Raw genomic sequence first — 25,064 nt, forward strand, 5'->3', positions numbered from 1 at the left:
TTTGTTTCTGGACATAAGCATAGTCAATCCAAGAAATATAAAGAACTCATCTAAATAAAGATGTTTCCATTTTTTTATCATTGTTTTGCATAGGATACCTGTATGTTTCATTAATTATATATTTGGCTGTATCTTCGGTAAAAATTTTCAAAAAATAATCTATTGCCTTTGGTTCTTCCGTTAAGTTCATCATGTCCTGTACTCAGCTCTGACTATCATCAAATTTATCTAACTTGGAGATGAATTGATTGTTTTCCCACTAGATTTGTATGTTACTATAATATTTTTTAATATTATTTTGATCGTTTGCATCTAAGTTGTCACAATTCTCTAAGCTTACATATTCATCAATTTCTCTAAAATTATGCCAAAGTGACATCTGACATATGATTTCATATGTCAGATGTCACTTTAACATGTCCGTTCTATCCGAGCCTATCTCTCTCCTGATAGCACCCAATATGTAGCTTAGTCGATTTTTAATCATTTTTAAACTGTTTGTCCTTGTGTCGTGTTGTGATAATGTATCATTTAATGTTTATGACATTCTGCATATATTGTTGAATAGCCTAATTTTGACGAAGAAAAGAAACGTTTCTTGGCTTATTTCAGATGCCCCTGAAGATGTTCTAAGAGCGAAAGTACTTGGGCAAGATTTAATAAAAACTGTACTCGATATCTGCCTTTTATTTGATTAAAATTTATTTATTCGAGCATTTAACCTTATATCACATTATTAGAAATGTTAATTTCACTATACCACTTTACTATACCATTTTTAAATTATAAAAATTTTCTACAAGGTAAAATACGATTTACCCAAATGAGAGTGTTTTAGAACAGATACCGCCTGGTCCTCCTGCTCTTCCAACATCAGGTGATGATAGTTCTAGCACGTCACAAACTCTGTCATCATCACCAACTGTAGCGAAGTCTAAATGAAAAATGATGCTGACTCCGGAAGATGAAGTGATAGAGCTCGCGGAAGAGCGGCTAAGAAGTATTCGTCCTAATGATGAGTTCGAAGCGTACGGTTCGTAGCACATAAGCTAGGTGTCCTTATTCGCGAGAAAACTCATAAATGACGTGATTATTGAGGGGGAGATTGAATCACCCTGCAAAGATTTTAAAGTAATGAACTCTCAGCAATTTAACCTTTACCACCCACAACTCTATCCTCCACCGTACATCTAGCGAATGCCAGACCATTAACTCTCACCCTTTTATATACCCTAGCCACAACAACATAATCCTCGTTCTTCCAGTTTCAGTACTAACATTCTACACCACCCAAACTCTCCATTATTCAGTACTCGCAACCTCTCAACCATGATACTCCCGATGTATCTCACATGACACTGCCTAAAGTTCAAATAAACAATCCAGGACAAGCCTACTCTGAACAACCAATATAAATTCCGACCAGTCCAGTGTTACGTGTACATAAAAAAAAACTAAAAATGTTCTACTTCTATCAACCTTACATGAGGATGACCTAATAAATGAAGAAACCGGCGAAGCCTACAAGCATGAGTTATAGCGTGAAAGTTAAAAAAAATAAATCTCACACAAAAATACATTCAGATTACTTTGTAATAACTATTATGGTGCTAGCAATCAAGTAATCCCGTAAATTTCTAATAATATTTGCTAATATATTATTATATGTATTGAAAATATTCTATATTACCGACAATCATTGCCTAATACTAGAAGCGCGACCGTTCCAATTTTGACCCATTTCGAAATTCATCTCTGTGCAGTAAATATTCTCTTCTTGCTATAGCCTTAAATTACATTATCATATTGACATTTTGTTAATTATCTGGTACATTACATACACAAAACTATATATCTACTATGATAACTAATTTTTTGTTTTTTTACGAAAATACCTTAAAGCGTGGATGGGTCATTCTTGACCCAGCTATCTATATTAATATAAATTATTTACAATTGATACATACTAATTTATATTTGTATTCGGAGTCTATATTCAGAGAAGCATTAGACGAGGTCCAAGGCGGAATTAAGATTAACGGAATCAGCATAGACAACATCAGATATGCTGATGATACCGTCTTAATAGCAAGCAACGCACAAGAACTACAAAATATAATAAATGCGGTAGTTCACCACAGCGAAATGTTCGGTTTACATCTAAACGTTTCCAAAACTAAAACTTTAGTATTTTCAAAGACACCAATAAACGTACAGGTGTATGCCAAGGGTCAAATAATAGAACAGGTAAATTCCATAAAATATTTGGGAACAAATATCAATAGTCAGTGTAATCCAAAAAAAGAAATCCTATCAAGAATCGAACAAGCAAGGAAAACATTCATGAGCATGAAAACATTTTTTACAAGATCAGACCTTAGTCTACAGCTTAGAATCCGAATGATCAGATGTTACGTTTTTTCTGTCTTACTGTATGGGTGTGAAAGTTGGACAATGGACTCTGAAATAGAAAAAAGAATAGATGCCTTTGAGATGTATATATACAGACGAATGTTGAGGATTCCATGGATACAAAGAGTTACTAATGTTGAAGTACTTCGTCGCGTGTGTAAACAAAAAGAATTACTAAGAATAATCAAAGAGACGAAAATGCAATACTTGGGTCATGTGTTGAGAGGCGAAAGATATGAATTACTTCAAGTTATACCGGAAGGAAAAGTACAGGGCAAAAGATCAGTAGGAAGACGCCAGAACTTGTGGCTGAAAGACCTGAGGAGATGGTTCGACCGCTCATCCGCAGAGATCTTTCGCGCAGCAGTTTCCAAAACTACAATTGCCATTTGTATCGCCAACCTTCGAAAGGAGACGGCGCAATGAGAAGAAGAAGAATTTATATTGGAATTTAAAGGTTTACTACTTATCTTATAACTAACGGCAATAGAACGAGAATGTCGAAATACATAATACCGTCTGAGTGGAGGGGATACCATACTTACGTTCGCCAGATCGTCCATCGCATCTCGATCTCGCGTCGTTCCATTTTCCATTCAGACGAGTTTGAACTAGTGAAGTGATAGTATGTCTTTTTTACTTTTATTGACTACATATAAAGTGTCGTGACCATGAATAATCGGCCTTTGAGACTCATCAACGACATGTTGATGCAATGAATGAGATTTTAGAAGGTGAAGTATTATACTCTTCATCTGATGAAGAGTATAACAACCAGCCCAAGTTGATTCTACGTCCGATGACGACACAGAACCGATAGTGTCCCAGTCTGAGAGAAACGTTGTTAAAGGTATGTTATGTGTTCTTATGTGATAAGATGATGATACTATTTCGTACTTTTATGTATTTTGTCGTTCTGATGTAGTATTTGATCGAGGCGCCGATCCTCGATCGGACCATAGGATGGCATTATATTATCATCGCCACGTAAAATAAATGCATTATTTTAAATGGGAGCGTTTACTGTCAGTGCTATGCTCTAGGCGAGGATACCATGCCATGGTCTCCGTAATGAACATACCCTTAGAAAAATACGCAGGGACTAGAGCTGCTGTCAAACGAACTGCCATCCCAGATGAAATCGATGAACCTCAAAAAAGCGAACACGTTGTGAAATCAAATCAGAGTGCTCTGGAAACAAAGCATTTGTAAAATACCACGAGTGTAAAAAACAGTCTGTAAAAAATGCACTTCCACACAATATTTTGTATGTTCATTATGTAGGTAAGAGCACTATCTAGTAATATTTTATATTAGATTTTTACTTTGTTTATTACTATTATTCATTATCAAATAACTATATATTTTGTTTCAAGGTTGCTTTTACATTTTCGACTTAACCATACGGGTCAAAAATGACCCGTTCGCACTTATACGACTGGCAGAAATGTCAGCGCTTCTAGTGCTAAATCGTAGGAATGGAATGGAAATTTGATCTAATTACAGATGATGGATGATTGAAAATATATTTTTTACGTTATCAAATATTGATAGGTTATTTTTACAAATAATGATAAAAAATATACATGGGCTCTAACTTAAATTTGGTAAAATATCAAACGCATTCCAACGGCGCCGTGGCTTAGTTGGTTAAAGCGCCTGTCTAGTAAACAGGAGATCGAGGGTTCGAATCCCTCCGGGGCCTCAGCTATGTGGTGGCATTTTTTGTTTTTATTTTTTTTTTAAGACTTAGCAAGAAATAAATTTTTTTTTGATGATTATTAATGCAAGGCGACGTATCTCTTGGTCATGACTCATGAGTCAATTATTGAAACACATGTAAAAGTAAAATCAAATAAACTGTAATGAATCAAGAACTGTATTTCTATAATATGAATACTCCATTCATACTATGAATGTATCCTTCAAAGAAAAATAAGAACCATCGATAGTTATGACCGATCTGACTGACAACTACTTTAAAATCGACAAATAAAAACTAAATCATATAGACGAAATGTTTATATTAACAATATTTTGTGTTACCAATACAATGATTCATTCCAATAATTTATTAGTTTAGTTAATAAACTATTTCCGCCTTCCGATGGAGGCTTTGTATTCTTTGTTATCGCCCAATCATCTTCCATAACCTCATCTTCGTCATATTGATAATAACTTTCAGATTTATTTTTAAAAATGTCCATATACTCCTAAAAAGTAAAAATAATTAAATATGAAAAAATTTTTGCTAAAAAAGATACTATCGTAATCAAAAATAATACAGTGAGGTGCTAAATTGCAACCTAAGCTAATAAAAGAGAAGAAAAACTGTCACTCTTTAACCTACAACCACTTCAACTATGTCAATTTAACTTCTCAAAAATTATTAGACAACAAAAAAAAAATCGGTTGCCTGTAAAGTCGGTTTTACGGGCGAAGATTTTACGTGACAACGTCTTTTTTTTATATATTATTTTATATATTATATATTATTATATTATTATTTTATATATTATTTATATTTTATATATTATATTTTTATATATTATTTTATATATTATTTATTTTATATTATATTATTGATCTTATTATTTTCTACAATATCGATCATTGAAGTTATTGTTTGCTACCAGTATTTTATATATTTATTTTTTTCAGTTATAAAAAATTACTATTTCCAATTGTGTCTACCAAGTATGGTCACATGTATTTGCCTACATATTAAATAATAATAAGTACAGATAATGTTATGTGACGTTCACTTCTGATTATATATATTTTAATATTTTTAATTTTAAACAATCAATTTGAAAATCAAAACACTTATTCAGATCGAAGGTTCAAATTTTTGCTAAATAAATTTGAAATTAATTAAAATTTGTAAATGTAAATGGTAAAGTTGAAAATTAAAACATTTACTAAAATTGGAATTTGAAATTCTTGCTAAACACAGTTAAATTCTAACTCCGCGCGTGGTGATTGGTCGGTTTAGTTCGTTTGTTTGGTCGCCCTGTTTTGACAGGTTAGAAGTTATAATTTGTTATTTTAAATGTTTGACTAGAAATACGCGCTGTTTCTTCTCAATCGACTGAATTACGATTGATTGCAGAGTGATTTAAACTAATAATTTACTTAACACTATCAACATTTGTCAATAGTATGACATAACCTATAAACTCAGTTTCTCAACTTTTGTGTCAATCTAACAATTAATCAATCAATCATAGTTTACGATAATGAAATATTAGTGTACAATTATTTACCTTTATTGTTGTAGTTGATGTAAATGACGAATCTAAGCACTCCACATTTTCACTACAGACACAGCTGACGATACTTTCAACGATTTTCAACTTTAGCGATTCAACGCGCCTAATTCTCTAGTGCTGCGCGCAGCGGACCGATCATGTTTGAGTGGGAGAGAGACGCAAGGCATTCGCCGGTCCGGCGGGCCTCTCTCTCGTTCGGCGACTCACTGTAACAGACGTGAGCGGGCGTTACACTTTTTCTTAAATGACTCCGAGCCACAACCTAATTTAAGACGTTGTCACGTCAAAAACCATTCCTGTTTGCCAGTTCCTCTTGCATACAAGTGATGTAGTGCTACAAAATACCCCTTTTTAAGGATGTCTGAACTCCTTATGGTGGGATCACAATAATTTCCAAAAGGAACAAAAAAAGAATAGGGCAAACCATGGTTGAATCAGTTCTTTGTTATGGCTCTGAAGTATAAACAAGTAATGCAGACATGAAGAGAAGATTGTTGGCAGTTGAAATGGATTATTTGAGAAGAAGTTCTAGAATATCAAGGCTGGAAAGGAAGACCAACGAAACTATAAGAAATAACATGAATGCTACAAAAACGGTCATTGACAGAATAGAAAGAAGAGTTTAAAATGGTTTGGACACCTATTGAGAATGCCTGACGAACGTTGGCCCCAAAAACTTCACAGATGGAATCTCCTGGAAGAAGAAAAAGAGATAGACCTCGACGCTCATGGAATGAAGGAATTAGAAGAGCGATGGAATCGAGAGGTTTGGAGGAGGAGCATGCCTTGGCTCGGGAGGATTGGCGGGAGGAATACGGCGATAGCCCTCTCCAAAATATATTATATTTACTTGGATCCTGTAATATAATATAACTTTTCCTTTATTCGTTAAATAGTTGCAGTAAAACCAATGATCACCTGTCACCTGTTCACCATAACAGTTTTTTAATTATGTTTTCTTAAACATTTAATAATAATTCTCGTATCGACATGTAAGTAATATTTATTTATTTAATTTCAATTTTACTAGATCGATTTCACTTAATTTTTTATTTAATTAATTTAAATTCATATTTAATAATTTAATTTAAATTGCTGTATATTCTGTACCAGACAGCAGATTATATTTTCAGCATTTAGTTTACCATCTACCGTTAACCTGAAGATGCATAGCAAATTATAGTATGCGAAACCGGTCGTTGGTGGTAAAATAAATTGATTGTGAGTCAGTCTTATTCTTATTTCTTTTTACCTATTTACAAAAATAAAGCTTTTTTTAAAGACTTTCAAAAAGTTTTGATGAGTTTTGTCCGAAAAGTGCTTAATTTTTTGGTTATTTCACGTTGAAATATTCGATTTGGAATTTGACAAATAGGAACCTACTATTCATTAGTTATAACTTTTTTTTATTCGGTCTATAGTGTTCATAAGTACATCATTTTTTTTTGTTCATTGTAAGCTTAATTTTTGCTAGGATTATTTTTTTCGATAAGCTGCTTACTTTTTGAGTTATTTGTGAAAAACCGCTTGAAAACATGGTTTTTATTTTGAAAAATGAACATTTTCACTCGCAAATAACTCAAAAAGTGTTGACTTGGTGAAAAATCTAGAACAAAAGTTGCTTAGAATTATCCATTTTTTTATCCATTTCCGGACTTATTTTGAGCGCATGTTCACCTACGAGAAGGTGTGACTTTCACCACCCATAAATACTGATTTAAATACTTCATTTACATTATATTGACTTTACATTTTTAATGACGGTAAATTCTGTGTTTACTTATTTTATTTTTCAGTTTAGCATCATAACACAAATCTGAGCCATGAATCTCGACCCATTTTGTCAACCTCTACGTATATTTTTGAATAACATTTCGTTGTTAACATATTGTACCAAAAACTGAAAAAATATGGAAACATTTCCGCATATTTTTTACTTTCAAATCACGTATTTCTCTTATATTTTTCTGAAAAGTCTGGAATATATTACACCCAGTCTTTTATCATTAGTCGTTTGTTACATGGACCACATTTTAATATAATCCTCTTCCAACTGTCTCCACTCAATTGTATCGTGTCTTTCTTTTTCATATCGAGACAGTAAGTTTCTATGTCAGTCCAATACGTTTAGGATCTAGCAGGGATCTTTTTGTCATGTTGGGGTGCGGAATTTCCAATTTCTTTGTACTGTCTTTCATCTTCTTGGCGTTCATTGTATCCGGCATATTTTAGTATGGTAGCATACTCGACAATATTTGAGCGAATATTTGTTTAATATTTTTTTCTTTTAAACAATATATTTAAAAGTATTACGTAATTACTATGATGTAATTTTCACATATGTAAATGATATATTACCAGTTGAATCAATAAATGTAACTACTACATCCTTCTCTATTGCAAGCCAATTCCTAATGTGTCCTTGTTGAAGCCAACAATTAAATAGAATCATCATCATCATTCTCTTTGTCTTTATCATGACTTTGAACCATCTTAACCTATGCTCTCTTATCTTGACAACAATTGGAGCTATCCCTTGACTTCCCCTAATATACTAATTCCTAATTTTATCCTTTTTTGTTACTCCACTCATCCATCTAGGTATTCTTATTTCCGCCATATTCATTCGTTGTTCTTCTTTCTTTTTAACTGCCCAACATTTAGTTCCGTACGTCTTATGGCTGTTTTTTATAGAATTTTCCCTTCAGCTTCATTGAGACTTTTCTATCACACAACACACCACTCGCTCGATTCCACTTTATCCATCCAACCCTAATTCTACTGCATGCATCTCCATCGATTCCCCCATTACTCTGTAACACCGACCCTGGGTACTTAAAACTATTACTTTTCACAATCATTTCACCATCCAAATACAGTAGACTCGCGATTATCCGAGTCCCGATTAACCGAGCCTCCAGATTAACCGAGGTAGTAATTGAAAAGAACAAATTATGTAAAAAATTAGCTTGGAGAGCGAGATCAAGTGAAAGCATGTACGCTGGCTTTTGGTACGCTGAAGAGATGTGTCACTAGTGAGTGTTATTGTTCTAGCCACCATGCTTCTACTAGCCACCTACCCACCCACTCCCCCACCCGTCAGTTTGAGTCATCACAGCTAGATGTTCGGTTCGTCCCACTGTAAGCTCTTACAGGTTCATTCATGTATTCTTTTTGTGTAGTTTCTACGTAACTTGAAGTGCAATATGAGTTTAAAACGTAAACGAGTTGTGGTTTCTTTAGAAACAATTTTAAGTGCTATAAAACGCTTGGGTAAGGGTGATTCAGTAAAGAAAGTTGCTGATGACCTAGGTGTTGGAGAAGTGACTGTGAGAGATTGGAGACGTAAACGAAAAGTGAATGAACAATGGGTTAATAAACGTAAGAGTGGTGAAAGTAATTTGTTGCGGAAAACTTTGAAGAAAGGAGAATACTAACAGACTTCTGAAGCCTTATTTTTATGGTTTTCTAATCTTCGACGGTTGGGAAATCCAATTAGTGGTCCCATGCTTCAAGCTAAGGCTGTCGAGTTTCACAAACGGTAAAGGATGGCGTGGAAAATTTTACTGCAAGTGATGGTTGGCTTGACAGATGGAAGAAGAGATATGGCATCCGACAATTGAACATTTCGGTTGAAGAACTTTCGGTCGATTCAATTGTGTGATTTCAATTGTGACGAAACGGGCCTTAATTTTAGAATGCTTACAACCAAAACAGTGGCAGTCAAAAGTGAAAAAACTGCGCCTGGATACAAAAAAAAGTAAAGAATTAGTAACTCTTTTGATGTGTAGCAACTCTTTTGGATCCTGAAAATTAAGACCTCTACTTATTGGAAAATCGAAGAATTCAAGGACTTTTAAAAATATTCAAGTAAACTGTCTATCCACCTACGGGAATCAACGTAGTACGTGGATGGATTGCCAAATTTTCAAATATTAATTTTTGATGAGTTCGTTTGCGTTGTTAAGGCATACTAAAAAAAGAAAAACCTACTAAGAAAAGCTATTCTTCTTTTGGACAACGCGCCATCTCATCCAGATGCAAGTTCGTTGGCTAGCGGTGACATTAAAGCTGTTTTCTTGCCACCAAACGTCACATCTCTCATTCAACCTCTGGACCAAGGATTATCCTTGATATGACCCAGATTATCAGGGATCAATTGTGTATAATTAGGGATTTTTTTTGTACATAAGTAACTAGACTGACTGTACATAACTGGTGGTGGGTAGCTATAAAAAATTATATTGTATATATTTGGATAGGGATTAAAATTTGTGGTGAAACTAAATATTTTAGTTAATACCTGTTTCCTTTCTTATTTCAGCAAACAGCTTTACAATATACCTTGGAAAGTTTATGTTAATACTTTCCTGGCGCCCACTCACATTTTTGAGCAACTTCTATAATCACTTTTATTTACATTAGTTATATACCTATTAATTGTTTATTACCTTGTCATTCATTTTCTTATTCTACGGTCTCTGTAGGGCATGCAAATTGACCGAATCCTCTTTTGAGTATCAAGTAGTCACTCTCCGGCACCTTCTGCTAGCCAGCTTTAATTTATTTGTTATCTGTTACATTACTCCAATATTTTTGTTACACACATACACACTTTTATTACATTGGCGTCATAAACGTCGCAGTCCACACATGTTTTTGTTACATTGGCCTAGTTGGATGAGAGAATGACTGTGACAGCAGCCCTTAAAAAGATCACCGTTAAGGAGGTGTCTTACTGGATAGCTTTAGCGTGGGATGATGTGAGAGTAACAACTTTGCAAAAGTCATGGCGGAAGCTTTTTCAAATTGAAGCGAAAAGTGATAGAAAAGTTAACAATAACTGTATTGCTGAAATAGTAGACCTCGCTAATCAGTTACCAACGGTACTGCCGATAAATGATGAAGACCTCAACGAGTGGATTATGCAAGATCAGCAAATGGAACTGACTGATGATCAATCGCCGACATGGTTATCAACCCACACAATGTCACTAAGTATGATGACACAGATGAGATAATCGAGACAATATCTCACTTCGAAGGATTGAAAGCGATTGGAGGTGCCTTTGCCTACATTGAGCAATAGGAAGAGTCAACCCCTACCGATGTCCTTCATCTTCAGCGTTGGCGCAACATCGCAGCGTCAAAACGAGGCCAGAAGTTGGCGCAGAAATTTATTAAAGACTTTTTTAAAACATAAAGATGATCTAGTACGTAAATGTTTTCCTAACTATATATTTTAACTATGTACTCTATATACAGGTTTACATACTTTAATTGTACATAATAAACTAATTACACACGTCATAACTTTTGAATTTTTCGTTTATTTTAAGCAAATACCCGATCTCTGCATTATCCGAGTTTTTCGGTATCCGAGGTATGAGCGGTCCCAATTAGCTCGAGTAACCGCGAGTCCTTCTATGTGTACTAACTTTCTTTAAATGAAAATTTCAAATACCTACTCTGTTTTTGTCCTACTAAGTTCTAAATCTTTTTCCTCAAGAGCTTGTCTCCACTGTTCTAGTTTTTGTTCTTTTTCACTATTTCCTATTAACACTACATCATCAGCATACATTAAGCACCACGTAATATTACCCTGTAGTCTCGCTGTTATTTGATTCAAAACTAATGATAATAAATAACAACTAAGCACCGAGAATTGGTGCAATCCTACTTTCACATGAAATTTATCAGTCTCTCCCACACCTGTCCTAACACTAGTTGTTACTCCCTCATATATGTCGCTCACAATCTTGAGATATTCACCAGGACTGCTTTCTTATTGAGTGCCCACCACAGAATTTTCCAATTAAATAGAATAATAATTATTTTATTAATATTATCTTTGTAATAGTGGGGAAGATTAAGATATTAGTATTAGGCTGGCGAATTTTCAAACTTGAGTCTCAGGACAGCCAGTGCGGAGCCACGACTATTTTATAGCCGATGCCAACCGGAGTTTTAAATACGCGTTCGATGTTTTGGATATTTCGACATAGAGGTTGTGGAAAGCTTGTGTATTTTGACCACGAAATAAGATTACCGCGAGACAACCAGACATCTGAGCTGCTCAGAAGAGTAAGTTTAGGTTGGATTTCATTCGTAAAAATGAAAGACGTGTTTTAAAAAATGTACCAATCCATTTAAAATGAGCTTTCAACTAGTGTGTTCTACCAATTCTCACATGTGTGAGAATTGTAATCCAAAGTGGATATTTTGTTAAGTGCCGCAGAGAATTCAACGTCAATAATGTGAGCCATACAACTATCCTAAGGTGTCTCCATGAAGATAAACTTCATCCATATAAATTGACTTTTGTGCAGGAGCTAACAGAAGACGATCCAGATTGTAGAATGGATTTCTGCGAAGGAATGATGGATAAAATTAACACAAATGAAATAGCTTTTGTACAATTTTTTCTGATGAATCAACATTTACATTGAACGGAAAGGTAAACCGACAAAACTATAGATATTGGTCAGCGGAGAATCCTCATTGGATGCGTGAGACACACACTCAGTATCCTCAAAAGTTGAAGGTTTATAGGAGATCATATTATTGGTCCTATATTTGTAGATGGTAATTTGACAGCGGAAAATATTTAAGCATGCTAAGAGACGATGCTCTTCCTCAGTTATTAACTTATATCCCAATCCAATAGATCCGACCCTACCGCATGAAACTGTCTGGTTCCAGCAGGACGGTGCAACACCCCATTATGCTTTAATGGTGAGAAATCACTTGAATGAAATCTTCTTCAATAAATGGATTGGACGAAGGGGTACTATTGAGTGGCCAGCCAGGTCGCCAGATCTTACGCCTTTGGATTTTTTTTCTGTGGGGTTATCTGAAGAACAAAGTATATGCAACACAACCAACTAGCATTGAAGACCTCAAAGAAATGATAACTACAGAAATACGGAATATTTTATCTCAAACTTTAAACAAAGTTCGGGACGAGTTTTATAGGAGACTGTGTTATTGCCAACAACAAGGTGGAGAACATTTTGAGCATTTATTTTAATGTAATCCAATCAATTACTTCGGGTATTCTATGAATTAATTGTCTTGAAGAAAATTATACTTAATTTCAAAATTTCACCTTGTATTATTCATAATACCCTACATGATATAGTTCGTTGAGATCAAGTTGTTGAGCAGCTTTTAAAAACATAAAAATATACAGGGTGTTTCATTTAGAATACCGATTATGGACTATGCCAGACTTGCGTGGATCACCCTGTACATTTAAATTTATGTTTAAAAAGCGCACATCTAAATTTAAAAGTTAAGGTATATCAACGTTTTTTTATTATTTTCTAAAATAAGGACACAAACAATTTTATTCCATAAGTGGTTTCCACACTGTACATATAAGCATAAGTTCTATTGAGCTATACAGTTCTGTAAATAAAATTTATGCTCATAGATAATGTTTCGAATGTTCAGTACAATTTGTAAATAATTCGTATTTTTTAAGGTCGATACAAAGAAAAGTTAAACATTCGTTTTTATTAAACGCCTATAAATGAAATATTCCACTGATACTAAATTCCGGTCGCATGTGACATGTCGATAAACATTATCTATTATCTAGTTTATACAAAAAATCCAATAACAAATTTAAACTGAAAGTCCATTGTACGTACAAAAAATAGATAACTGGAAACAACAGTTTAAAAATTTACCTCGCATCGACCATGTTTATTGAAATCGGAATAGATAAATATAGCAGTGTTGTAATAGCCACTGATCTGGTTGTTTTGTTAACTATTTTATAATAGTAAATTTCGCAAAGCTCCTCTATTAAAAACAGTCTTAAAATATATAATCAAACATACACAAACATTATTGATTGCATAGCACAATGCCAACATAATGCAACGTAGTAAAAATGGTGTAAAAGGGAAAACCAACTTAAAGAAATAGGAAGAAAAAGACAAAAAGGAGCTCCAAAAATCTAAAAACCTGAATTGAGAAATGGCCTAGGAGAGATCCAGCATTTCCTCTAAACTCATTAAATTGCAGTAAATTGTTTGGCCATGACTACTGACATAGAAGGATTTCACATTCACTTCAATCTTTATTTCAATATGGAATCCACAATGTGAAAATTTCTTGATGTACTTTTTGCATAAGTTACTTTACAATACACATATTATTTGCAATATGAAAGTGGACAAAAAAAGCCGCAACATTTAAAATATAAACAAATACAAGAGCGCATAGTTATAGTTGTCCAAGAGTATGATGTCGAACTTAAACGATATTTGTCGATATTAACGGCCACTGAGAGTTATGAGAAAAAAATGCATCCAATATCATAAAACTATTTCAAGACAATAAGACGCTCCAAGCTCTAAAAAATGCGAAAGAAAGTACACGTTTTGCCAAACAGATAAAATAGCAACAGGCATTATACGAGGATAGATTGATATTAAACTAGCCTTTGATAGATGGTTGGTACCTTTGATACCGAATTGGTTTCGGTGTTGACATTTGCCATTCATGACATGACGTCTGTCAAAATTTTAAGTTTTAAAAACAATTAGTTTGGTTTTTACAGCCGTCAAAGTAAGCAAATTTTGTGTTTTCGGAGAAATGGAAAAAGTCGAGTATCGTTCGGTGATTAAGTTCCTCCACAAAAAGGGTAAAACGAATGTGCAAATCAAAGCCGACCTGCATGAAGTTTATAATGAGGTTGCACCTTCGTTAGCAACAGTAAAATTTTGGAAAGCTGAATTTGTTCGTGGTCGTACGAGTATTTTTGATAATGAGCGTCCCGGGAGGCCTAATGAAGTCACCACACCGGAAATGATCAACAAAGTCCATGACATGATTATGGCAGATCGTCGAATTAAGCTCCGCGAGTTAATAAAGGTCCTAAAAATTACCTACGAACGCGTACACAACATCATTCACCATCATTTGGACATGAAAAAGCTAACCGCGCGATGGGTGCCGCGTTTACTGACAATCGATCAAATGCAAAAACGTGTGACCACTTCGGAGACGCTTTTGGCGATGATACGGCGCGATCTGAAGGATTTTTTTCGCCGATTTATCACCGTTGATGAAACCTGGGTGCATTATTACACACAGAAAAACAAAGAACAATCAAAATAGTGGCGCAAAGACTAGTGGCGAAGGGCTCCGAAGAAGGCAAAGAGTGCACATTCGGCCGGCAAAGTGATGACGACTGTTTTCTGGGATGCGAGGGGCATCATCCACATCGACTACTTGGAAAAAGGAAAAACAATCAATGGTGAGTACTACGCAGCATTATTGGATCGATTCGATGCCGAATTCCGTCGAAAACGCCCCGGTTTGGAACGCAAATAAGGGATCTTTCACCAAGACAATGCACCGGCTCACCGATCGGCCGTCGCCATGACAAAATTACAGGAATTGGGCTATAAATTGGTTGAACACCCACCGTATTCTCCAGATCTTGCCACCAGCGATTTTTTTCTGTTTCCAAACCTAAAAAAAATGGCTCGGAGCAGCATACCTGAAATCTCATGTTTTGAAGTTTTACTACCCTCTGTATTCTTCCATCCAACATGTCGCTTCAACGTTGCCATACTGGCTCCAGCGTCTGCCAGAAGAGTTGTCGATATTCGACGCAGACAATATACTTGTCAGGGTCGCCCAAACCCAGATATTTTGCAATGATGAAGGGAATTTTTCCAAATGCATTTTTCCAACTTGTTGTACAGTACAGTAACCTTGTTTATAGGTCAGAAAAAATATTTTTTCTGAACAACCACGTAGCTCTGAAGACATTGTAATCTCTTATTAGCTTTAAACTATATATTTTGTCTTAGTGATTAATGGTAAAAACGCTTCTTTTGTGTCCGGTACATACGTTTACCATAAAAACTGATTTTCTATCTTCTACGTGAGTAATTAGCATATTCACTAGTTCCTGCCGTCGACCTCCGCCAAATACACCAAATATTAATGCAACTTCGTTCATTAATAACGTATCCTTCGGAGCTTCATGAATAAATTTTAAAACCTCTTTTCGTACTTACTCCTTGACTTTGCCATTAAGTTCACAGCATACCTAGGTACCTGCTTGTTTTGCGAAAAATTTCAAGCAAATTTTTTCATACGCATGTCTGTACGTATCATTAACAAAATACGTTTATTTCGAAAACGGTGTACTTTTTTGATTTGAAACAAGAATATCTTTTTTGTATAGAATTGAATGTTATTTCATGTTTTTTTCCTAGAATGTTTATACAGGACGGACAAAAAAATTATGGCCACATTATTGAACCAATGTTATAGTAGGTGGCGCCACCTAGTGTCAATGGTAAAACTAATATCATTTTCATATTAAGCATACTAAATAATAGCAAGATACCAAATTTCACTTAAATCGGTTAAATAGTTTTCAATATACATATCTCTAAAAATAATATAAAAAATATTAATAAATCAGAACGAAAATTAGCAACATTTTGCCTAAGCAATTTGAGCTCAAACGCTTTATTTTGATGTCAGCTATCACCCATTAGCTAATGTCCAATTAATTATGGGACACCCTGTATATATTTTATAATAAATACACCATGCTCGTATCTGACCTACTAATCAAGACTTGTATTGTATAAATAATAAATTTGGTTACTTACTTCTGAACCTGTCAATGTATTCTTTACTACAATCAAACACATCAAACCAGTCTTTTCATGAATTGTATTAACAACGTCTTTAATTTCTATCTTCGCAGATATTCTTATCGTACATCTCTTCATGTCCATATTTACAATGAAAGAAATTACTCCCTTTATTTTAACCAATAGTTCCTCCAGACAAATCAAAATGTCCTAAAAATTTAAACTTATTTTCACATCATTTATTATATATATATATATATATATATATATATATATATATATATATATATATATATATATATATATATATATATATATATATATATATATATATATAGTGATCCATCCTATAAGCTTCGGTCTCTTTACGGAAGGCGATTTAATGTTCATCCAAAAGAGTGATATATTGAGAGTCCAGTCGTCAGAGAGTTGACCCCTAAAAATCATATGAACAAGCTGAATTTTGCAGAGAATATTAATTTTGGAACCCCAAAAAAGATGCAAAAAAGTTTACCACTTTTACCCCCAGGCTTCTCCCTAAAAACACCACTCGCAGGGGGGTAAAAACGCAAAAACATCGATTTACCAAGAACCTATACACCGTAAAAAAAATGTTTCAAATAAAAATGTAGCTGAGATAAATTTAAATAAAAATGTTTATAAGCATTCTTTGTGTAGCTTGAACTGTTCTCTTAGAAACAACGCTTGAAGCAACCGTCGATTTTTCATGTCAGTTACGCGAGCGAAATCGATGTTCAATAAAATTTGTATCAGCGGGACGGTAAAAATTAGATATCTTTTGATCCAAATGTCATATCGACAAAAATCAAGACGTGTTTTAAAGGCAAATAGTGCAGCTTTTGTATGCAGTTTTTATATTTTGCCGACAATAAACTCAGTTTTTATAAAGGTGTTAAATAAATTACGTGGCGCGATTTTTGCCATGTTTTACGATTCTCGTGAGCAATAAAATTGATCACTTTCATTGACAATTGGTTAAAATTTCCAGTTAGTTTGACAGATGATTGTCTCAATTGGATTGTGACTTAGGGTAACAGATCAATTGAGACCTTTTGCTAAAGCTTGAATGGCAATGGTCGAAATAGGGGTAACAGAAAAGTTATGAACCACTGTAGTGAGTTTCAATCCTTAGGGATTCATCCCTACCGTTTCTTGACGTTATCATAAAGAAAAACCAAACCCAAGGTGTTCATCACTCTGTTCATCAAAAACCCACCCATATCAATTGTTACTTGCATGCCAACTCTCATCACCCACCTTCACAAATTAATTCGGTCATTAAACCCTTGTCTCCAGATCAATACGCCTTTGCCACGATGCAAGTAGACTCGCTGAGCTCTCTAATGTAAAATAAGCCCTCATCAAAAACGGTTACCGCGAAAATCACATGAATAGGAGCATCCACGCACATCAATCTCCCATTTAATCTCAACCCAAAGACTCATACTCTCATCATACAACAACTTTTTTTCCTTACATCTAAGGTGTCACTGACAAAATCGACCAAAATTCTTAAATCAAGAGGAATAAAAACAATATTTACCCCCCAACAGAAACTTTCATCTCTTGTCTGATCAATCAAAGACAACATTCCAAATAATCAACACGAAGATTATGAGATTCCTTGTGCAAACTGCCCCCGATCTTATATAGACCAAACAAATCGTAGAACGTAGAATACAAAATAGGATTTAGCTCTAGGTCAACACCATATTTATACAGATCACAAAATTGATTTTGAAAACTCCAGAACCATAGCCTTCATCCGCTTCTATAAACCAAGAATTATCCGAGAAGCCATAGAATAATAGCAATACAAATAAATAAGTAAGTAAATAAGTAATATGCTTTATTGTCACTGAACATTGTACAAAGCTTATAACAATAAGACAAAAAAGGAGAAAAAAAATCAGAATAAGAATCGTTTGAACTTTTAAATAAAAAAAAAACAATAAAATTCTTCCAAACTTAAACATAAAAAATACTACCTAATTAAGAACCTACAAACTTCGTAAAATGTACCTAACAAAAAATAAAAATTAGGAAAGCAGATTAATGAATTAAGGGCTCAAATATTCCATCTCCTTGTGCTAAACAGTAATCAAATCTGTCATACAGATTTTTCCTCATATTTTGGAGTAGGACTGGTGTAATGCTTGCAGAGAATTGACCGACAATATGGTCGCCCAACATCCCAGTACAAACATTTAACTTTTGCGGATGCTGCGTTCGCATTACAACACTGAGGTGCTTATTTTTCCGAGAATAATACCTTGCAACGGATGGATTGTTTTTTTTTATGTAATAATAAATGAAGATTCGACAGAAAATAAAATATTTTTTAAAAAGTGTTCATTTTCATTCTGTTTATGTATCATAAATTCACAAAACTTGGTCCGCCTAAAGTTATCTTCCGGAAACAGTTCTTGTGTTGGTTGTATCTTAAAACAGTGATACCCATTCCGTTTGAGAACTCGCTGGACAGTTCGAGCATTCACGTTAACTTTCCTAGCAATTTGTACACTATTGCAGGGTTCACTAGCTTCCACAAAAGCACAAATAACAATATCCATGTTTTGTGCTCCCCATCAACAGGTCTAATATGTGGTTCATTACATTCATGACACTTTTTACAACTGTTTACATATCCCGAAGTTTGAAAATATTTAATGGTATATTTTTCAACTGTTGTAACACTTGGTGGGGGTCTATTTTCGAAGGTAACAATAAATAAATCAATTACTCCGCGTATCGATGACCCTGAAAGTACCATGTTACAAGTTATACTTTTTCTTGGACGGTATACAATGTAATAGGCATTTTATTAATTATTTGTTTATTCTTTCAGAACTTCGTTTGAAATTTTTAATGTCAATGTGAGAATTACCTACGACAATTCGTACCTACGGTGAAATGAATATAGGGGTGGAAACGTGTAACCTGTCACAGCGATTGCCATTGTGTTGTATGGTCAATAAAACAATGTCGTCATCTGTATATTTAAATTTGGACCAAAATTATGGTCTTACGACAAATGAGTACTTGGACTTTCTCGCACTTATGCCGAACACTGTATATTAATCGTTGATAAATTGTATTAAGAAGCATAAATAATGATTGGTGTATCAATTAAAGGTATTAAAATAAACATTATTATCAAATAGAAGTATAACTTACCCCGTCCATAGCTTCGAAGTGTAAAACATAAAGCTTATTTTTGTTATGTGATCTATTACACCTATTGCTAGTATTATTAGCCAAATGAGCAGCGTTTCTTAGTTTATTGGTAATCTTCAACACTTTTTGATAAAGTTTCTTGTTATTGTCTTTTACCCTATGGAACAAACACTAAATATTTATTAAATACAAGCTTTGAGTTCCTGAAATTTTGAGTAATAATATCCTGGTGTAATGTTAAATTTTCACTCTATAGTAAAATTTTAACGCTATAATTTTACCCTAGAGCAAAAGTTTAACACAATTTTACTCTCTTTATCCCATGTTATAAGAAGACAACGAGTGAAAACAGACTGAATAGCTTGGCTCTCATTCACTATGAGATAGAAATTAATGCGAATGAAGTAGTGGATATATTTAAAAAGAAAAACAAAACATTAATTCTGTAATGCGTAACTATATATAACAGAACCTTATTTTTTTAGTTAGCCTATACTGCCCTACTGCTCAAAAAGGGACTCCCTCAATTTCTTCCAAGATCTGTTCTGTATCTATTTTTTAGATCTTTAATATTTTTTTTATGAATATAAGGATTGTTTTATGTACTTTTAATCGTTTTATTTTCTTATATTCGTTATATTTTACGCATATTTTCACTATTTTTATAAAGCACTGTCACTTAAACTTTAGCTTCTGGTCAATCCAAAAAATAAAAAGTATTTTAGTAGGTACATTTTCAAGGTTAATCTACAGTATGGGCGCTTTTTGATCTTTGAAGAAATTTTTCTCTACAGTACTTAAATTGACACTGCTACTTACTGTTTAATTTAATTAAACCCAGCTTGGGAGACTTGTTCACCACTTGAACTGACGTTAGGGTAACAATTTAATGGAGCGAGGTGTATTCATTTGAGTCATAGGAATCACTTCACCGCGCTCCAATGCTCAAGAGTCCAGACCATCCCCTTCCCCCCTATAGCACCTGATGCGCGATAGGGGCACACCATCAGCCAAATACTCTTCATGTGGAAGTCCTGGGCACAAGGACTTTAACATAGTTCCCTAACCGAATCAAATGCATGCTAGCGTTAGGGACTTTATTCCTGTTATCCTCTTGTGACTTATCCGCGAATCTGAAATTGCATGCTCGGGCCTCAAGTGTTTGCTCTAGGCTACGCCCAGTTCGAAGACTTGGTACTTGAGAGTTTGGTCCATACTTTACGTGCTCGGGTTTTTTGGTTTTTTTTTAATTCTTTTTTTGGCTTGCGCCGGTTTTTGTTATTGTTTTTTATATTTTTTTTTTGTGGCCGAAGCCATTTTTTATATTTTTTGTATATTGAAATTTTTGTATGAAAAAAATCTTATTAGTGGGCCTACAGTCAGTCAATCACAGTGGTTGTGACTGTCTGTAAAGATAGAGCTACGAACTATCCTCTGATTTTTCCTTTTGGTTTTGTCTCTGGGGTATATATTTATTTATTTTTAATCCAGTATTTGTTGCTTTGTACGCTTATGCTTCTATTGGTGGAATCTTATTATCTCTCGTAGTATGGGACTTGGATGGTTCTACAGCTCCGCAAATTTTATTCTTGCTTTTTCTGTATCATATTGGTCAACCTGACTTGTTGCAGTTCTCTGAATAGAAACAGCGACGTATCTCGATACGTTGACTGCTTTCCTTAGGCTGCTGTTGTGAGTTGCTTGGATCTTTTTCTTAGTTGTACAAACCTACAGACGTGTCCACATGCGAGAGATGCGTATGTGAGTATCGGTAATATGATGCTATTTACTAATCTTATCTTTATTTCATTCTAGTTTGCTTTTTTGCCTGCAAGTCCTCTTATTGACGCTTTTGCCATGTTGGCTTTTTGTATTGTGTCGTCCTAACCTTCAAACGTGCTGTTTAAAGGTTAATCCTTTGTCCATTATTACTCCCAGATATTTAGCTTCGCTTTTCCATTCGATGGGATTACTTTGTACTGTCAATTGTTCCTCTGGCTGTTGATGTCTCTTTTTGAAGAGCACCGCTTGCATTTTGAGTTTATGGCGATTTTCCGTTGTATACTCCATTCTTTGATGTTGACTAATGCTGTATGCAGGTTGTTTACTGTTATATCTACATTTATATGGTTTGCCGTTATCGCCGTGTCGTCGGCATAAAGGCTGAGTAGAGTTCCAGGTGAGATTGGAACATATATTGTATACAGTATTGGTCACAGGATTACTCCCTGTGGTACTGCAGCCCCGGGTTTCCAAGTTCGGACAGGACTTGTCCTATTCGAACTCTGAAGCTCAGGTTGTCCAAGTATGAAGAGATCAGTATCGTCATTGTATCTGCTGTATCAATATCCTTCATTTTGTAAATTAACCCTTTATGCCAGACTCTATCTATGGCTTGGCTTACGTCCAGAAAGGCTGCTCCTGTATATTGTTTGTCATTAAATCCGGCTGCTATGTACTCCGTTAGTCTGAGTACTTGCTGCTCGCTGGAATATTCTGGTCGGAATCTGTGCGCCAACCAAACTGTGCTTCTGGAATTATCCCTAGTCTGTCTGTTTCTGCTTGGAGTTGGTCTGAAGTACTAAAATACTAAAGTACTAATATTAACCTATTTGTACTACCTGATCGACAATGTTTCTATAGCCTCATAAATGCCTAAAGTTGTCAATAGAAAGGAATGTGTTGATTTATTTGCAGCATAATTTTCTAAAATATCTAAACATAGGCTTAATATATTTAAATTTTCACTGTCTAATAACGTGGCTACGTGTAAAATTGCTTGCTTTCCCTACAAAAAAACGATCCAGATGAAAATGTGCAAGTTCAATAGCAATAACTTCAGAGAATTTATATTTTAGCAATGAAGAATTACAATAAACTCAAAACTACTGTTTTAAAGAAACTACTTCATCATCTCACCGATCAGCCTAGATAAATGGGACGAATACTTAGCAGATGTACTGGCGAAAGAAAGGGCAGAATATTTGCAAACACCTCAAACACAATCAGAGGTGCAAGTACATACAATAGCTTCCCCAATTAGGATTGACGACAAAGAAGTAGCACGAATATGTCAAGCTTTAAAGAATAGAAAATCACCAGGCCCTGGCAATATCCCACCTGAACTACTCACGACATAAGACATAGTTTATCACGACAATACATAACAAGGGATGTAAAGATGTATGTGACAATTATCGAGGAATCGCAGTCCTTAGCACCATTTCGATCAAAAAGAGAATGGAAGATATATTCTGTGATATGGAGGCCGAAGAACAGGCCGGCTTTAGAGCAGGTAAATCAACTATTGGCCATCTGTTTACTGTTACCCAGCTAATCGAAAAAAAAGTAGCAAGAAATCAACCAATACATCTCCTCTACGTGGACCTTAAAAAAGCTTATGATAGTATGCCACAACAAAAACTCTGGGAAGCTCTCGAGAAAACAAATATTAGTTTAGCCTTAATCAACGATGTTTAAGACCTCTACAAGAACAACAGAACAACAAAAGTAAAATAAAGAAAGGTCAGGAGGTATCCAAGGGTTTTACTATCAGCAAAGGACTCAAACAAGGATGCTGCGTGTCTCCTATTTTGTTTAAGATCTACTCGGAGCAAGCGATGAAGACGTGGAAAAGAAAATGCAGAAACATGGGAATTCCTCTAAACAACGCAATATTGTACACATTTGAGTTTGACAGTCGACCAGATAATGATGGCCCAAGACTATGAAGACCTCGAATATATGACCCGTAAACTTATCGAAGAATACGAACTATGGGGGCTAAAAGTAAATATCAAGAAAACTGAATACATGTGTATTGGGGGAATTCAACAAAATCTAATCTTGAAAGAAATACAGCGAGAAATAAATCACTGTCAAAAATACAAATATTTAACCAACGATGTCAAATTAGACGAAGAAATTAAACATAGAAATAACCAGGGAAGACAAGCCATTAGGCAATTAAACAATGTACTGTGGAACAAAACAATCTCCAAAGAAAACAAACACAAAATCTATAACAGTATTATAAAAAGCATTGTTACATATGGCCACTGAAAGGAAAAAACTTAAAAGTATTAAAAGCAACAGAAATGGACTTCTGGAGAAGAGCGGCTGGAAAATCAAGATTAGACAGAGTTAGAAACGAAATAATACGAGAAATTATTGGTGTTAAGCACAATATAACAGAGGACATCAGAATAAATCAACCAAGATGGTATGGACACGTCCAAAGAATAGATGAACACAGAATACCAAAGAAAGTATTGAACTGGACACTGCATGGAAGAAGAAAGCAAGGTAGAACGAGATTAAGTTGGAGAGAAAGATCGATAAAGACTTAAGGGAGAGGGGAGTTGAAGAAAACCTTTGGAACGACCGAGATAAATGGAGACTGGAAATCAGAAGACGGCGGAGAACGTTAGAAACTAATTTATTGATTGATTGACTGCAGAAACTACTAAAGCTTAGCCAATATTAAAGAGAAATAATCTTAAATCGAGCTGTGCTTTTTAAAAATTTACAGTTTGATACAAGAAATCTTAGTTGGGCGATGGTATCTACTAATATAAAGTTTACTAAGTTAAATTACTCACTTTTGAATCCAATTGCTCATTTTTGTTTTCGCTTTGTATTTTATAAGTTTTTAAAATATCAATTGTTGTCATTTCTCGTAATGTCTGATATTTCAAAACATGTCAAGTCGACATATTAAGCTTTAATCAAGTCTTCTTCCATTTTCAGATCTCATACTACGTAAGTATGTGATAACTGGATAGTGAGGCAATAAATTCATGGCAGCACGCATATTTAGTATATGTACAAGATTCGTCCGAGGAAGATCCTAAATCGTAAACTTTTTATTCTACAAAATTGTCGAATTTGGGACAATAACAAGACAGATGAGCTTCCAAGAGCGTCTAACGCACCCAGAATAAGTCACTGTTTGGTGAAGAATCGAGGGAATGGTCATCCCACGGGCGATTTTGACCCTGTTAGATTCTTTCATGTGGGGGTTTCCTTAACCACAGTGGCCCTCAAAGCTAACATAACCTTGTAGCGTTTTAAATTTGTTAATATTTAATATCTATATAATAATATAAATTCTGTTTTAAGTTTTGTATTCAGTTGTTTTTGTCGTTGAAAACGATTTTTGATTTGTTTCTCTGATCCATTTTTTTTATTTATTTAAGAAAAATCTCCTAACCCCTGTTTGTGTTTCTTTATTTTATTTAAGGAAGAACCTTTCTTTCCTCCAGCAAGATTAGGATCCTTCAAAGCGGCGCCCTTATCCTAAATTGCTAGAAGCCCTTTCTTGTTGTCTTAATTGCCCAGTTGTCCAGGAGATTTGTGTAAGTATCCCTTTGTTTCATATTCTGGTAGTTACCCCAATCCGAGACCCTTGTCATTCACTTACCCACGAACCCAGCTCTCCAACTAACCCCTGAGTGCCCGTTCGCACAAGTAACGATTGTTTTGCTTGCCCTATCTTCGCCCCCATAGTTTCTGTCCGCAATTTTCTACCCCCACGATCTTACCCTAA

General features: G+C 34.7%; 1 protein-coding gene and 1 non-coding gene across 3 annotated transcripts; one reads left to right on the forward strand and one right to left on the reverse strand.

The window, feature by feature from the left end:
• Positions 1-4,043: 4,043 nt before the first annotated feature.
• On the forward strand, positions 4,044-4,117 carry TRNAT-AGU (transfer RNA threonine (anticodon AGU)). Its single transcript has one exon. It is a non-coding gene; the product is annotated as a tRNA-Thr (tRNA).
• Positions 4,118-4,421: 304 nt separating this feature from the next.
• On the reverse strand, positions 4,422-24,210 carry LOC140448559 (armadillo repeat-containing protein 1-like). Of its 2 annotated transcripts, XM_072541642.1 has the most exons (5): positions 24,118-24,210; positions 22,138-22,304; positions 19,517-19,673; positions 16,334-16,528; positions 4,422-4,625 (listed from the first exon to the last, which is right to left on the reverse strand). In XM_072541642.1, the coding sequence occupies exons 1-5, from the start codon at positions 24,187-24,189 to the stop codon at positions 4,455-4,457; spliced, it is 762 nt and encodes a 253-aa protein (XP_072397743.1). In that variant the 5' UTR covers positions 24,190-24,210; the 3' UTR covers positions 4,422-4,454. The 2 variants fall into 2 exon arrangements, with proteins under 2 accessions (XP_072397743.1, XP_072397744.1); XM_072541643.1 differs by lacking the exon at positions 22,138-22,304 and having other exon boundaries at positions 24,118-24,206.
• Positions 24,211-25,064: the final 854 nt, after the last annotated feature.

This window comes from Diabrotica undecimpunctata, chromosome 8 (assembly GCF_040954645.1).
Source record: "Diabrotica undecimpunctata isolate CICGRU chromosome 8, icDiaUnde3, whole genome shotgun sequence".
Taxonomy (NCBI): Eukaryota; Metazoa; Arthropoda; class Insecta; order Coleoptera; family Chrysomelidae; genus Diabrotica; species Diabrotica undecimpunctata.

Excerpts from the sequence above, each read along its gene's own strand:
- LOC140448559 (XM_072541642.1), bottom strand. The coding sequence starts at position 24,189 with ATGACAACAATTGATATTTTAAAAACTTATAAAATACAAAGCGAAAAC. Across the intron at positions 19,674-22,137 it reads ATAGAAACATTGTCGATCAG|GGTAAAAGACAATAACAAGA; the intron begins GTAGTACAAATA and ends TTTGTTCCATAG. Across the intron at positions 16,529-19,516 it reads ACTTCGAAGCTATGGACGGG|GACATTTTGATTTGTCTGGA; the intron begins GTAAGTTATACT and ends TTAAATTTTTAG.